This window comes from Pongo pygmaeus, chromosome 16, assembly GCF_028885625.2.
Source record: "Pongo pygmaeus isolate AG05252 chromosome 16, NHGRI_mPonPyg2-v2.0_pri, whole genome shotgun sequence".
NCBI classification, from domain to species: domain Eukaryota; kingdom Metazoa; phylum Chordata; class Mammalia; order Primates; family Hominidae; genus Pongo; species Pongo pygmaeus.
This window is the reverse complement of record NC_072389.2, coordinates 77,973,566-77,990,588: the sequence shown is the minus strand read 5'-3', so window position 1 is coordinate 77,990,588 and position 17,023 is coordinate 77,973,566. Positions and strand designations below refer to the sequence as shown.

The following is a 17,023-nucleotide window of genomic DNA, read 5'->3' as shown; positions in this document are numbered from 1 at the left end:
TGATTTGCATTTCTCTGATGGCCAGTAATGATGAGCATTTTTTCATATGTCTGTTGGCTGCATACATGTCTTCTTTTGAGAAGTGTCTGTTTATATCCTTTGCCCACTTTTTGATGGGGTTGATTTTTTCTTGTAAATTTGTTTAAGTTCTTTGTAGATTCTGGATATTAGCCCTTTGTCAGATGGGTAGATTGCAAAAATTTTCTCCCATTCTGTAGGTTGCCTATTCACTCTGATGGTAGTTTCTTTTACTGTGCAGAAGCTCTTTAGTTTAATTAGATCCCATTTGTCAATTTTGGCTTTTGTTGCCATTGCTTTTGGTGTTTTAGACATGAAGTCCTTGCCCGTGCCTATGTCCTGAATGGTATTGCCTAGGTTTTCTTCTAGGGTTTTTATGGCTTTAGGGCTAACATTTAAGTCTTTAATTCATCTTGAATTGATTTTTGTTTAAGGTGTAAGGAAGGGATCCAGTTTCAGCTTTCTACATATGGCTAGCCAGTTTTCCCAGCACCATTTATTAAATAGGGAATCCTTTCCCCATTGCTTGTTTTTATCAGGTTTGTCAAAGATTAGATGGTTGTAGATGTGTGGTATTATTTCTGAGGGCTCTGTTCTGTTCCATTGGTCTATATCTCTGTTTTGGTACCAGTACCATGCTGTTTTGGTTACTGTAGCCTTGTAGTATAGTTTGAAGTCAGGTAGCATGATGCCTCCAGCTTTGTTCTTTTGGCTTAGGATTGTCTTGGCAATGCGGGCTCTTTTTTGATTCCATATGAACTTTAAAGTAGTTTTTTCCAATTCTGTGAAGAAAGTCATTAGTAGCTTGATGGGGATGGCATTGAATCTATAAATTGCCTTGGGCAGTATGGCCATTTTCACGATATTGATTCTTCCTAGGACTCATGGATTTTTTAAAAAATTCAAAGTGTAATAATCTATTACTTTCATTACTCTTTTTGATGCTTAGATTTCCTCCGTATTGGCCAGTGAAGGTCCCCAAAGTTTGCTTTTCACATATAGGCCTTTGACCTTTTGGAACTTAAAAACAAAAAGACTGCAAAGCAGGGATGTAGTTTTATGTTTTTTCCCTATTTAACCAGTTGTATCAGCCCCATTAGGTGGACAGTCCGTAGTTCCCTCATTATGTTTTTTTTAATGTTTCTTCTGTATTTCTAGGCTTTCTATTCTGTTCTGTTTATGTAATCGTGTACCAATACCACATTATCTATTTTTTTTTGAGAAGGAGGGAGAAACAGGGGGTCACTGTGTTGTTCAGGCTGGTTTTGAACTCCTGTCCTCAAGCGATCCTCCCACCTCAACCTCCCAAGTAGTTGGGATTATAGGTGTGAGCCACTGCACCTGACTTCCACAGTCTTAATTACAATAGTTTGATAAGTCATCTTCACATCAGATAATGTAAATGTCCCCATCCTTTTATTTTTCACAATTATCTTGGCCTTTTTGGGCCCTTTGCAAAAAGGACAGAATGAGCTGTCCTGAATTTGGGGACCTGACTCTTGTTCATTTTCCACAGAAAAAAAAAATCTGTGAGATTTTTGTTGTGAATTGCACTGAATCCACAGATTAATTTGGATATTTACCATCTTATAGATTCAAAATATTAAGCAGACATTGATAGTATTGCAAGGAAAAAATGTAAAACGTGAAGCCATCATGGGAGACTTAACACAGAAAAACATAAAACAAAGAGTAGTAAAGATGGTGGGGTGTGGTGGCTCAGGCCTGTAATCCCAGCACTTTGGGAGGCCGAGGCAGGTGGATCACTTGAGGTCCACTTCGAGACCAGCCTGGCCAACATGATGAAACCCCGTCTCTACTAAAAATACAAAAATTAGCCGAGTGTGATGGTGATTGCCTGTAATCCCAGCTACTCAGGAGGCTGAGGCAGGAGAATCACTTGAACCCGGGAGGCAGAGGCTGCAGTGAGCCGAGATCGTGCCACTGCACTCCAGCCGGGGAGACAGAGCAAGACTCCATCTCAAAACAAACAAACAAAAACACCAAAGAGTAGTAAAGAAACAGAAGATTTAAACAATAAAGTATGCTTGAGTAATGTATATATAAATATGTATACCTACATACATACTTTAGTTATGTCCTTTTCATGCTTTCACTCCCTTTTTTTTTTTTTGCTTAATTAGGTTTACTTGTAGTTTGCCTTTCATTTGTTTTCGTCCAAAGAACTAGATTTTAGTCTGTCATTTGAACCTAAGGTTTTTTTCATATTTTTACAAAGTTTAGTTTAAAAATTTTCTTCCTTCTTTTGTCTTTTCTAGTTATTCTTTTACAGGTTCATGAATTGAACATGTAACTCATTTATTTTAAACTAATTTTTGTTGGTTGTTTTGTTTTTAATGCATCTATGGGTTTTGGTTATAGTAATTCTTTCATGGTTGTTTAGTTCTAAATATTTTATCATTTCCATTGTGATTTTCTTTTTACCCAATTTTTTTAGGGAGCATTATTTTGTCCTAAAAGATGTAGAGCTTTGTTTTTGGTTTTGTTTTTGTTTCTGTTTCTGTTTCGTTTTGTTTTAAACAGTCTCATTCTGTTACCCATGCTGGAGTGCAGTGACGTGATCTCAGCTCACTGCAACCTCTTCCTCCCAGGCTCAAGTGATTCTTGTGCCTCAGCCTCCCAAGTAGCTGGGACTATAGGCACCTGCCATTACACCCAGCTATTTTTTTTTAAGTAGAGATGGGGTTTCACCATGTTGGCCAGGCTGATCTCAAACTCCTGGACTCAAGTGATCCATCTGCCTCTGCCTCCCAAAATGCTGGGATTACAGGCATGAGCCACCATGTCTGGCCAAGTATTTTTTTTTAATCACTCTCATTATTGAGTTCTAATTTAATTTCATTATTGTTAGGATCCATGGACTAATATATCCTTTGATATTTATTGAAACTATATAGTATTTGATCAATTTTTGTAAATGTTCTAGATAGATCTAAAAATAAAATAGTTTCTCTTCTTGTTGCTTGTGCTATCTAGATTTTATCCTATTGGATTTTTTATTCCAATTAGCACTTTTTCATTTTAATGATTTATAGTTGGTTCTTTCTTATTTAAACCTGTTCTTGTTTTATTTCTACCTAATTTTGTTTCACGGTTTTGGGTCTTTTTTTAAATTTATGATTCTGTCATATATCTGTGCATCATAAGAATACTTAGTCTTTATCACATTATACCCCAAGTTAATCTAGAATGAATTCATATTCTGATTGTTGACTTTGTTAGTTTTTTTCTGAACTTTTTTCTTTCAGAAAGGGTCTTGCTCTGTCGCCCAGGCTGGAGTGCAGTGGCATGACCATGGTCACTGGAGACCCGACCTCCCGGGCTCAAGGATTCAGAAACTACAGGACTTCCCAAGCTCCTAGGACTACAGGAGTGCACCACCACACTCAGCTAATTTTGTAATTTTTTGTACAGATAAGGTCTCACTATGTTGTCAGGGCTGGTCTCAAACTACTGGGCTCAAGCAATCCTCTTGCCTTGGTCTCCCAAAGTGCTGGAATTACAGGCATGAGCCACCACAACCAACTGAACATTTCTTTACATGTCTGGAATTCCTATTTGTAGGCACAAACATTTGGTTTATTTGTTTTTGTTTCTTTCTCCCTCTATGCTTATTCTATCATATCTGGTAGTTTTGGGGTTTCCTTACATTGGCCAAAGGCCTCAGTCCAGAATCAGGTCTGATAATGTGGTATTTTAGATTTTCTGTTCTATTACGCTACCAAGGAACATCACAGACACAGTTAATGAACCCACAGGCTGCTTAGTTTAGCAAGGTTATATTTGTGTCCTGCTCCCTCTTTAGGTCTGCAGTTCCAAATAAGCTAGTTAGTGCTGGGCAGCAGTTTTTGTTTAGCTTCTTTTCTACAGCTTCTCTTTGATGTAGGGTTGCGAAGCTGGCTTTAGTCCGTGTCTTGAGAAGCACTTTTAGTCCCTTTCACCCCATAGGAGCTATCTTCCTGTTCACCTATGTTTTCTTTGGGACTTATAGCCTACGAAGTCTAGGGCTTAGCTTGAATCATACCATTGCTTTTTTCTTTTTTCCAGTCTATGAAAATGTTTATCTTGTTTTAACTGGACTATTCTCTCTCTCTCTCTCCCTCTGTCTCTTCCCACTTAACCTATTATAAAAGATATATGGAACAAAGAGAGTGTACGAAAGGGTAATTTACTGAGCTATCTGACTGGAAATCCACTTAAGCTTTTTTTTTTTTTTTTTTTTTGAGACAGGGTCTCACTCTGTCGCCCAGGTTGGAGTGCAGTGACTCAATCTCAGCTCACTGCAACCTCAGCCTCCCAGGTTCGAGCAATTCTTCTGCCTTAGCTTCCCAAGTAGCTGGGATTACAGGTGCGTGCCACCATGCTTGTCTAATTTTTGTGTTTTTAGTAGAGACGGGGTCTCACCATGTTGGCCAGGCTGGTCTCGAACTCCTGGTCTCAAGTGATCCGCCTGCCTCGGCCTCCCAAAGTGCTGGGATTACAGGTGTAAGCCATCGCACCTGGCCCACTTAAGCTTTTTAAGGAATTATTTACAAGCAAAGAAAAAGAGAGAAAATAGAAAGCATTCAGTTTCTAAAGGAGCAATGAAAGATTGTCTTTGCTTAAAAGATAGTTCTCCAGTAGCAAAGTGGAAAACTTAGTTAAAATTACTGCCAATTATCCCCTAATAGCCAGGGCACTTGTTACTTTCTTTCTTTCTTTCTTTTTTGAGGTGAAGTCTCACTCTGTTGCCCAGGTTGGAGTGCAATGGCGCAGTCTCAGCTCACTGCAGCCTCCGCCTCCCGGGTTTCAAGCAATTCTCCTGCCTCAGCTTCCCAAGTAGCTGGGAATACTGGTGCCTGCCACCACGCCTGGCTAATTTTTGTATTTTTAGTAGTGACGGGGTTTCACCATGCTAGCCAGGCTGGTCTCGAACTCCCGACCTCAGGCAATCCGCCTGCCTTGGCCTCCCAAAGTGCTGGGATTACAGGCGTGAGCCATCGTACCTGGCATTACTTTCTTATTATCTCGCTTCTTCCACCTTCACTCAGACTTACTTTCTTCTCTTCACCCCATTTAGAACTTTTATTCCCTGAAGAGTCATCAGTGTTCAGCATCCTGTCAATTTAGTCATACAATTAAAGTATTCGAACTAAATTACAAATAAAGATTGTGAACCCAGTGAGTACTTAACCAGTTAATGTATAGGTTAGAGTTTGCATAAGTGGTAATGTGAGGAGGGAGAGTTGGCTTTGACTACATGTCTGTTCTTACAACCAGACAAAGGCCCAGAAACAGCCTGAAGAGCCTCTGAACTAAGGCCACTTGAAGTAAGGAGGCACGAGGAATTCTGCCATAATGAAACTCACCTGGTTGGAACAGGGGCATGAAGAAAGGGTTTTCTAAGGCAGGATCAAAATGAGGTGTGTGTGTATATGTCTGTTTTTGTATCTGTGTGTGGGTGCATATACATGTGTGCTGTATGTAAGCTCCAACCCACAGGAATAAAAGCATAAGTATTAACTTAAAGGGCTTCCAGTTACTATCTGGAAATGTTTGGGAATTACTGATCAGGACCAGGATTACAAGAATTATATAATTTCTCAATGTCTATTATTTGTGTTTTCTGCAAAGGTTGCTAGTGAATCTCTAAATTAAACCAAATAGACCCAAGGGCTTATCTTTACATGCAGCAAGAGGTGAAGCTGGACACTATAGTCCATTTCATTGCCAGCATTGGGGAGAAGAATGGATCTCAACCAATACAGCAGTAGTGGCAGCAACTAAGGGTATGAAAGACAAAATGAGTATCAGGAACTTTATGTGTGAAATCTAGTCTGAGTGTGAAAGGGATGTTTAGCCATCAAAAGACCTATATGATCGCCTGAAAATACCACCTCCTCCCTCCGTACTTAGCTTTACAGGATATATAAAACATGGAAAATCTTTCAGCTTGTATAGATATAGATGTAGATGTATTATATAGATAGATAGGCCTATCTATCGATCTATCATCTATCAATCTATCATCTATCTATCTATCTATCTATCTATCTATCTATCTATCCATCTGCTGAAGGAAGCCCTTTAGTCCCATTTGGCTCAGCAAAACATAATTGATGCTTAAGGAATCAAAGGGGTCACCAGCCTGTCAAGAATTTGATGGAGTTTACATAAAACTATCTTCCGGGGGCGGGGCGGGGGGAAGGAAGAATCTGATGGAATCTCTGGCTCTCTTCACAGAAGAATACATACACAAGTTTTGTATAGAATTTCAGGGAGTTTTTGGATGCCTGGTTAAGGTATCTCCCTGCCTAGGGAGAAGCAGTGGTTTTACGTAATAGACTGTAAATGTTTCAAATTACCAATCCTCACAGTAAGTGGGACCTCATGGATTCCCTGGAATCTACCCAGCACCTTTCAGTTCCTTTGAGTAGTAGGTCTTATATCCATTGATATTTATTCCATTTCTGGTAATGCTATCACGTTCAGATTCAACAGTATTTGTCCAAGTGCTTTCCATCCTGAGTATACCCAAAGCCACACATAATAAAGAAAATTCCAAAAAGAAGTAATTAACATTCTTCTCCATGGGCCATTCTGGTCCATGAGATCCCTGATACCCAAAGAGGTCTCTGGTCTACACACTGCATCTTTCACTAGTTTCTTTCATTCATGACTGTAAACATTGTTGTTTTCTTTTAGAAATGTTTTTCTTAAGTGAGTTATTATTTACTTTATGACTATCATACATATTTTGGATCCAATGCACGCAAAAGACATTTCATCAGCTTTAATGCTGTCTCCTCCAGTAATATGGACATGATATTAGGAGAGTTTCCAAGAATTTATGTGACCATTCCCAGCTCAGCTTCTCCCCTGCTTTTAAGACAAGCTATAGTTAGGTTTTCCTATCACCATCACAGTCCTGCCTTTGGTAAATTTTTCTCTCTCACACTTAGAGATTCCATTTCAGACCTTGGCCCTTCATCTTTAGCAGGTGATACTGTAGTCACTGGACCAACCCCCAGCCTTGATCTCTCTGTTGGAATCACAGTGACGTTTTCATCACGGGCAGGAGATCTGGAAGTTAAGTAGTTGAGAAGAGAGATGATCCCTAGGGGAAGGGAATAATTTGAGGTGAGGTTCAATAGGCAATGGTCTTTTGGCTTTTAAAATTCTTACTCATCCTTTAATAACCAGTTCAAGAGGCATCTTTTCAGTGAACCCCTCTCTCCCCCAGCAGAGTTACTTTACCCTCCTGTGCTCTAATTGCATTATAATATTTCTCAGACTGATTAGGACAAAGCTTGAACCTCCTGGATTCAGATCATAGTTCCACTATTTTCTGTGTGGTCTTGGACAAGTTACTCAACTTGTCCATGCCTCACTTTGTGATAGAACAGGTTACTAATGCTAGGTTTTCAGACTCTAAAATCCATCCTTTCTTCATTATGCCCCCCTGACTCTCCAAGTATCAGTGTTCCGAAAAGGAACAGTCAGTGCTTCTATTTCTCCTGGATTATACCTCCCTTTCCAGAAGCGATTTCCCTATCCATCCTTCTAGCATAGAGCAGGGAAGTGACTCACCAGCAAACATGTAAAAGATGTCACTGCACCAGTTAAGATAATAGGTCCATAGGAGATCTGACTCCATGGCATCCCTAGTATGCCAGTGAACCTGTGCCACAAACAGGTTGAGGCAGAGGAGCAAGCAGGTAGCTAGGACCAGAAGGAAAGATGTCACAACCCATCAGCATCTTCAGTCTGCCTTCCCCGCCACCCCCAGCTCTTTGGCCTCCAGAGGCCATATGTATAGCAAGGATCAAAAAGATAAAAAACTTGGAGATTGACCAAGATGAGAGAACAGGCTCTATACCCTGGTAAAGTCAGCTAAGGTGTGTTCTATATAATTAGATAAGGCAGATAGCTGGCAAGTTGGTGTAATACTGAAGAAGAGCAAAGAGATAAGAAAAAGAGTATGAGAGTTCCACAGAGAAAATTTGTTACCTTGACTATTTTACCATGGTAAAATACCCTGCCAGTCTAGATCTGTACCTGAGATGAAGCTGAGCATGGATACCTTCAGATCCAAGTTGGTGGTCATGCTTCCTCGACTAGGGAGCCAAGAGCTGAAGAGCCAGCCAAGGCCAATAAGTATGGTAAAGACAGAGATGAGAAAGAAGGCCCTGGAATATTGGAGATAATCTGCATGAAGAAGAGGAAAGGAGGAACATGGTTAGTCCAGTGAGGGACATTCCCTTAAAAAGGCCAGATAGAGTCTTAGAGAAGGATGTAAGAACAAAGGATGATGGAGCAGAGCTTGCTACATGACATCCTTTTTGCTTGGAATTTCTTTACTATGATTGTTAAACTAAAGATAATATACAAATACTTCTGCATGCATTGATTTAGATATAAACTAGCTTATAAGAGGTGTCACCAATGACAAAACAGATTAAATCTTTTTCTTGTTTCTAATTCTAATTCTAAAAGTAATAAATAATACACGTTCAACATAAGTATTCAAAAGACTACAAAAGAACAAAGAAGCAGGAAAAAAATCAGCCACAATTTCACTACCTAGAGGCAACCATTGTTAATATTTTATTTTTCTATCCTCTGTATATAGTAGATATACTAGATATCATGTGGGTTTTTTTTCTTAAGAATATATGATGTGATTTTCCCCAGTATCTGTTGTAAATATTATTTTCAATGGCTACAAAATATTCTATCATATTAATATACTTTGCTTAATGATTTACCCATTGTTTAGTTCCATTTGTTTTTCACTTCCAGCTGTATCTGGCATGTACATGCCTTGTCAGCCTATGACTACAAAATGAAGTCATATTTACTTTATTTATCTATTTATTTATTTTATTATTATTTTTTTGAGACAGAGTCTCACTCTGTCGCCCAGGCTGGAGTGCAGTGGTGCAATCTTGGTTCACTGCAGCATCTGCCTCCTGGGTTCAAGCAATTCTCCTGCCTCAGCCTCCCGAGTAGCTGAAATTACAGGCACATGCCACCATGCCCGGCTAATTTTTGTATTTTTTTAGTAGAAACAGGGTTTCACCATGTTGGCCAGGGTGGTCTTGAACTCCTAACCTCAGGTGATCTGCCCGCCTTGGCCTCTCAAAGTGCCGGGATTAAAGGCGTGAGCCACCTCGCCCAGCCTCATTTACTTTAATTCCATATTATGATGATTTCAAGCCCCAATTTACCAAACTGCAGGAACTCACCACAAAGTGTTTTTCCCCCCACTTTTTTTTTTTTTTATTCTGAGTCCCCCAAAGTCGTATCTCGTATTTGTTCAAGTTGCTCTTATCCAAGTGCCACACCTCTCCTTCTTCCATCTTTGGCTCTAGGTGTCTTCTCTTTGGCTCTGCCACTGCGGACTGGATGTTGGTAAGAGAGCAGCAGGGATATGCTCAACCTTACTTTTTGCTACTACATCCCTAAAATGGAACAGGTTCTTCGACTTCCCCATCAATATTTTACTGAAGATTTAGAAGATAACTTATAATTACAAGTAGCTGTAGCTTTTCTGAGCTACCAGACACCCAGGAATATCTTCAGTATCCCTTATAAGGTGACTCCTTATCTAGCTTCTTTTTCTGTCCCAATGTAGCAGGGACCAGCTCACCCCCACCCCAGTGGTTAGAAAGTTCTCTAACCACTTATATGCCTAAGAATCCAAGTCCAGCTTCTGAGTAACCCAGAGAGCAGAAATTATGTATCAAGCTTATCCAGTCTAATATCTGCCTCCTTGTTTCATTTTGTTCTCCAGAACCTGCCACTTACTAATATGATGAATTGCAGGAATTTCCATTCAGAGAAACCACAACCCTATCCACAGAGCTTAAGTTGCTCTGTAGCCCCAACAAGTGAGCCACATTAAAACATAGTAATTCACAAGCTGCACATTTTCTGAAGACTGGGTTATTCAGAATTAGCAGTATGTGTAGCCAGCCAGAACATAAGCCCAGATTGAGCTGTATGAAGCCCAGGGTAACAGGCAGCCTTTGTGGTATTTAGTCCACAATCCTCCATGAGCTCTAGCAGCCCTTGTCTATAGCCCTGGACTATTGTCTGTATAGCCCTCTGACTATAGCTAACTGGACTAAGCATGGGAACCTGACCCATCCTGGGACAATTTTATTCTTATGCTTAGAAATTGGATTTCCTCTTTTGCTTGCTTGAACTGAGAAGATGTAAAGTTCGACCGGGGTATCACCTTTTAGGCACTTACACACTAATAAACAGGAAAAACTGAGCTGTAGAGATAAAACAAAGCATAAACAAAGCTGAATGACAAAGTGACTATAGAAAATCTGAGTGACTGGCTGTCTTGATTTTCTTTATCTGAGATCCCAGCCTCCCCTGGAATCCCGTAAGGTCCAGCGAACTTCCTGCCTTGGGAGTCTATGTTATTCTTCTGAGCCACTTTTTTTTTCTTTATTTTTTTCTTTGAGACAGGGTCTCAGTCTGTAACCCAGGCTGGAGTGCAGTAGCATGATCTCTATCACTGCAGCCTCCAACTCCCAGACTCAAGTGATCCTCCCACCTCAGCCTCCTGAGTAGCTGGGACCACAGGTGCACACCACCACACCTGGCTAATTTTTTGTATTTTTGGTGGAGATGGGGTTTCACCATGTTGCCCAGGCTGGTCTTGAACTCCTGAACTCAAGCGATCTGCCCACCTCAGCCTCCCAAAGTGCTGGGATTACAGGCTTGAGCCACCACACCTGGCCGATTCTTCTGAATCTTTATAAATAAGTTCACTCTTTAGCTTACACTAATTCAAATAATTTTAATATTCAAAACACCAAGGAGCACTGTCAAGGATATTTCCTGTCCAACTCCAGCCTAACATATAAAGTCCAGTTCCTCTTCTACCATGAGGAGAAGACTGCAACTTTATATATTTCTTACAATTCTCTCTGTGTTACCTTCTCATCTCCTGAAAACTACATAAACAAGATCCTCACAACTCCAAACTAACAATTTAAAGATTTGCAGCATAGAAGAGTCTAACCTTCCCAAAGTAACCAAGTCTATTAGGAATAATCATATACAACAAATTATGTAAACAAACTAAACACTTAGATTCAGAGTCTAAGACATCTGCATTTGGTTAACTTTATAGTTTTTTAATTCATATTACTCTAAATAAATAAATGTCCGAAAGCTGATTTCAAGCTTCTATCTCCTGTAACACCAAAGCTGATTTCAGCTTTTAAACAACAGTTTTTATAACAGCTTACTCATCAAAGTTTCAAAAATCTTAGGATCTAAATTACAAAAGGTTCTGCTTGTATGTTCCAGTAAGAAGCCTTGGTCCAGAAAAAGGAGTGCCTGAGATAAAACGAACACCCTGTGTCACCTGTCTGGGTCAACTGTATCCAAACATTTCTGATGTTTTTCTTACTGATATACTTTGATGCAGACTTAAGTTACAAGAATACCAAGACACCACTCCCAGCTTACTGAAACTAATACCTTGGGAAGAGAAAGGATGTCACTTTCAATTTGAGGAGGAAGTACAAATCATCTGAAAAACCTGGTTAGATTTTTGTAGATGTTCTTGGGATCAGCCCAGCATCAGTCAGCGATGCTATACTTCAGAGTACCATCGGGTAAGATGTAAAACCCCTACCAAGATTGGAGGGGGCATCACCCAACCAGAAAGCAGTAGTGTTCTGTGGCATCCCCTCAGATCTCAGTGAAATGAGAACATTCACCATTTGGCAGTTTGAAAATAATGGGCAGGATCTCTTTCTACTGTTGTGGAAGTAAAACTTGGCCAGGGAGCTTCTGGAAAGTGGTGCTGCTGGAGACAAGCTGGGGAATCAGCTCACTTATTTAGCCAAATCTGAACTTCCATGCTGCTGCCATTGTGACCGCTTTCAAGGCACGGAAGGCAACATACAACTTCTCAAGGCTCAGATGAGGTGCCCCAAGTGGGTGGTTTTGGAATGGAAACGATCCCGGGTGGAGACTTAGGACCTTGAAGAGGTATCTATGAAATCTGCTTAGTATTTAGGTCCCCTTGTAACCCGGTTGGAGTGCCAGAATAAAGCATCCCTACACAGCTTGGCAATGTGTACTATATGGTGGTTCCTAGGGTCCTAACTCTAGGGTGCCCAGTGCCTGACAAAAAGACTTACCCTTTCTTTCCCACGCTCTGCAAAACAGTTCAAACTACTCTCTGTGGCAATATATCCTTTACATTTCAGCCTGATCTCACCAGTGCTATGGGAAAATAACAGAAGGTTCTGTTCTACACTTGAGACTTCCTAGTAAAAGTGAAGAATACTGTCCTTTCCTCCCCATCCCTTCTTCATCCCATTAGCAACAGCCACAGTAGAGAGGCTATCAGTCATCTAGACCCAGGTGAAGTCAGAGACAGAAGCACAACACCCTGAAGTGAGCCCAGGGAATAGGAATATGAGCATGCACATTCTTAAACACACCTGAGATAGCCCCTGTGAAACTTACGAAAATGACTTATGAAAGGAAACTGTCAGGGAGGGGAACGAAATTCTTGCAATCCAGTAGGTAAAAGTTTGAAGTCATTGAACTGGACAGTAATTATTAGACAATCATGTATTCGGAGGCCAGGTGCAGTGGCTCATGCCTGTAATCCGAGCACTTTGGGAGGCTGAGGCAGGTGGATCACCTGAGGTCAGGAGTTCAAGACCAGCCTAGCTAACATGGTGAAACCCCATCTCTACTAAAAACACAAAAATTAGCTGCGTGCAGTGGCGCACACCTGCAATCCCAGCTACTTGGGAGGCTGAGGCAGGAGAATTGCTTGAACCCGGGAGGCAGAGGTTGCAGTGAGCCAAGATCGCACCACTGCACTCCAGCCTGGGTGACAGAATGAGATTCCATCTCAAAAATAAATAAATAAATAAATAAATAATGTATTCGGGCAATAATAACATTATATTGTTGTCACAGGGAGATGAGGCCTGGACATTTTGCTTACATTTTGGGATATTTCTTATGAGATCTGTATTGCAGACTAATTACTGACTCTTGAATTAAAACTAGTTATAATAACATGGAAAATAGGGTGGATACTTGATTTATACTTGTGCACCTTAAGGATTCAGTTGACTTTCTCTAAATAATTACAGTCTGTAGAGATAAAACAAAGCATAAACAAAGGTGAGTGACAAAGTGACTCTACAAAATCTGAGTGACTGGCTGGCTTGATTTCCTTGATTTTCTTTATCTGCATAAAGGTGAATCCAGGGCTCCAAGAAATAAACTATTCACTGCTTTAAGTGACATAATTTTGGGATTCTAATGTATTAATTTTTTTTTTTTTTTTGAGACACGGTCACACTGTGTCACCCAGGCTAGAGTACAGTAGCTCAATCTCGGCTCACAACAACCTCTGCCTCCCAGGCTCAAGCAATTCTCCACTTCGGCCTCCCAAGTAACTGGGATTGCAGGTGCCCACTACCCCGCCCAGCTAATTTTTGTATTTTTTGTCGAGACAGAGTTTTATCTTGTTGCTCAGGCTGGTCTTGAACTCCTGAGCTCAAGCAATCCCCCACCTCAGCCTTCCAAAGTGCTGATGTCAGAGGTATTTGAACCAGAACAACTCCATCTTGAATAGGGGCTGATTAAAATAAGGCTGAAACCTACTGGGCTGCATTCCCAGGAGGTTAAGGCATTCTTAGTCACTGAATGATAGGAGGTCAGCACAAAATACAGGTCATAAAGACCTTGCTGATAAAACAGGCTGTGGTAAAGAAGCCAGCCAAAACCCGCTAAAACCAAGATGGCAACAAAAGTGACCTCTGATCATCCTCACTGCTCATTATACGTGAATTATAATGCATTAGCATACTAAAAGGCACTCCCACCAGTGCCATGATAGTTAACAAATGCCATGGCAATGTCAGGAATTTACCCTATATGGTCTAAAAAGGGGAGGAACCCTTAGTTCCGGGAATTGCCCACCTCTTCCCCCAAAAGCTTATGAATGTAATTCACCCCTTGTTTAGCATATAATAAAGAAATAGCCATAAAAATGGGCAACCAGCAGCCCTGGGGGCTCTTCTTCCTATGGAGTAGCCATTCTTTTATTCCTTTACTTTCTTAAATTTGCTTTCACTTTACTCTACGGACTCATCTCGAATTCTTTCTTGCCCAAGATCCAAGAACCCTCTCCTGGGGTCTGGATCAGGACCCCTTTCTGGTAGCACTGGGATTACAGGCGTGAGCCACCACACCCAGCCCTAATTTATTAAAAATTTAAATAATAATCTTAAGGATGAAATTTTAGCCTGGGCACCCAGTTACATAAATATGATTGCAGCTTAATCTTTTTGCCTAAACCTTTTAATCCATTTCTAGTTATTTCCTTGGAATTAATTTCTAGAAATGGAATTATTTACTCAAAGGAGATGAACATTTTTTAGTCTCTGGATACACCTAATCATATTGCTTTGGTTATACCAATTTGCATGGTATGTACAGGAATGTGTATGGGAGTGATAGCAGTTGCATTATCATTTAAAAATCTGTTAATATGGTGGTTGAAAAGTTACATCTTGTTATTCATTTGATTTACCTTTCTTTAATGATTGAGGTTGAATTATTTTTCCTAAGTTTATTAGATAGTTATAGTTCTTCTTTTGTGCATGTCTGTTCAAAAAGAACTTATTTATTTGAGTTTGTGTCTTTTTAATACTTTGTGTATCCTTTTACTATATTAAGGCCATTAACCTTTATCTTTCATAATTGTTGCAAATATTTTCTCTAGTTTCGTTTTATGCAGTTGAATATCTGCCTGCCTTTGATTTTAGTTTCTTCTCAAGATCATGCAGGATACCGTCCCTTAATTTCAAATGTCACAGCCCATGGCCAAACAACTGATGCTCTACCTCAGAGTTGGGCACAGGTGCTCCCCTCCTACTTATGTGAGGAGAATAGATGGGACCCCTGCTTATGTGAGGAGAATAGATGCTTTACTCACATATGTTTTCTTTCACAATACCCATTTCTTTGTGTAAATTTATATCTTGCGGGTGATGGGAAAACTGTCAGTGTAATGATATCTTTCCTCTAAGTTTTTGGTTTGATTGAAAAATTCATGCATATGATATTTTTAGCCCCAAAAACTTATTTTAAAATATTTTGTGTTGCACTTTCAGATTTATTTAAATTCACATAAAATTTGACATAAATAACATTATCTTCATAGCTGGCATTTGTTATACCACATATCTAACATACATTTAAGTTCTATTCCACTGCTAGGAGAAGAACAAGCTGACCTTGAACGTTAAATCTAATAGAGGTTAAGATATTTCCTTTATCTTCCAGCTATGATCAATCACTTCTCTTCTAATTCTGCAAGCCACATTAGAATACCAATCACATTGCTTAGCAGTAACACCTTGTAAATGAGTTATTCCTAGGGCAGGCATGGTGGCTCACACCTATAGTCCCAGTACTTTGGGAGGATCACTTGAGGCCAGGACTTTGAGACCAGCCTGGGAAATATAATGAGAACGTGTCTCTACACAAAAAAGAAAATTTAAAAAAAATTAAAAATTAGCCAGGAGTGTTGACACACATCTGTAGTTCCACCTACTCAGGAGGTTGAGCAGGAAGATTGCTTGAGTCCTGGAGGTGGAGGCTGCAGTGAGCAATGGTAGTGCTTTTGCACTTCGGCTAGACGATAGAGCAAGAGCCTATCTCGAAAAACAAACAAACAAAAACAGTTCTTCCCATAGAGTAAAGAGAGTATAACCCATTATTTAGGACAGGAAACAACCTGGAATAGGAGAGAGAAAGGGCACACTGAGGATACCAAAGAAAGATCCATCCTGCACTTGGAGAGGTGAAGGCCAAAAGATCTTGGAGGAAGAAACATGAAGGGCCAATTTGTGTGAGCAGAAAGCTCTGCAATTGTGTGGGGCCTGTGGCATTTAATTCGGTGGCACTCACAGGGTGGCTTGGGTGTGTGGCTCCAGCACAGCTCATGGTTGCATAAGGTCCAGAGTCCTGCGTAGAGCTCAAGGCCATTCTTGATCACCAGGAACTGTACCCAGTTCAGTGGGGACATGGCGATCAGCATTAGGAGGCTAAAACTACAGAGGCTGCCACAGAGCGTTCGGATGTAGATGTGTGCCTGATCCATAAGCTGCTGCTGCCTTTGGGATGACATCGAGGCACTTGGATGTTTCTTGGCAGGGAGGGTAGGCTACAAGGATGAGGGAAATATTGCCTACCCGAAAGAATAACCCCTGATCCCCAGGGTCACCTGCTCTTCTCTACCTCAAGCATTCCCATGTGTGTTTTATTTATGGACATCTTTCCCTACTCCTAAAAAAAAAAAAATCCCACAATTTTCAGGGTGATCTTTTCTGTCTTTAGGATGCTCTGTGTAGCCCCACCTTTAAGTAAGTTCTCTTCTTCCCATCTGACTTCCAATTAGATACCTCCTCACCCTTTGGTATTTCCGGTTCCCCTTTATTTTGGGAACCTCAGGACTGTGGAAAGTCAAGGTTAAATGTTCCCTTCGCTCCATCTTGGCAGTCAGTTCTCTTTCTAACTGCCACGGAATTTGTCTCTGCATCTCCTCACACATGCTGGCAGAAGCAAAAAGGGCCAGGACCCATGGCATAGATCCTGTTTCTGTTTTATATTTTTGGTCTGGTCAGATCAGGAAGAAATCATCACATTTTAAGCATGTGCATGTATGTGTAATGCTCCCCAACCTCCATTCTCCACCTACTCCCAACTCTTTTATTTAATAAATCCACAAATATTTTGTTAGCAGTGGCTGTGTGTCAGGCTTTGTGCTAGCTTCTGGGACACAAAAATAAATAAGACACAGTTCCCTCACAGCAAATTAAAAAAGGGGAACTCATATGCTTGTTGGCCACATGTATTTCTTCTTTTGAAAAGTGTTCATGCCCTTTGCCCACTTTTTAATGGGGTTGTCTTTTTCTTGTAAATTTATTTAAGT

At 40.4% G+C, this 17,023-nt stretch overlaps 1 protein-coding gene across 1 annotated transcript; it reads right to left on the bottom strand.

Moving 5' to 3' along the window:
* Window positions 1–6,796: 6,796 nt before the first annotated feature.
* Window positions 6,797–16,598, bottom strand: TMEM202 (transmembrane protein 202). Its single transcript, XM_054451542.1, has 5 exons — window positions 16,502–16,598; window positions 16,000–16,255; window positions 8,077–8,226; window positions 7,609–7,740; window positions 6,797–7,135 (listed from the first exon to the last, which is right to left on the bottom strand). Exons 1-5 carry the CDS (start codon window positions 16,580–16,582, stop codon window positions 6,939–6,941), a joined length of 816 nt encoding a protein of 271 aa, XP_054307517.1. The 5' UTR covers window positions 16,583–16,598; the 3' UTR covers window positions 6,797–6,938.
* Window positions 16,599–17,023: the final 425 nt, after the last annotated feature.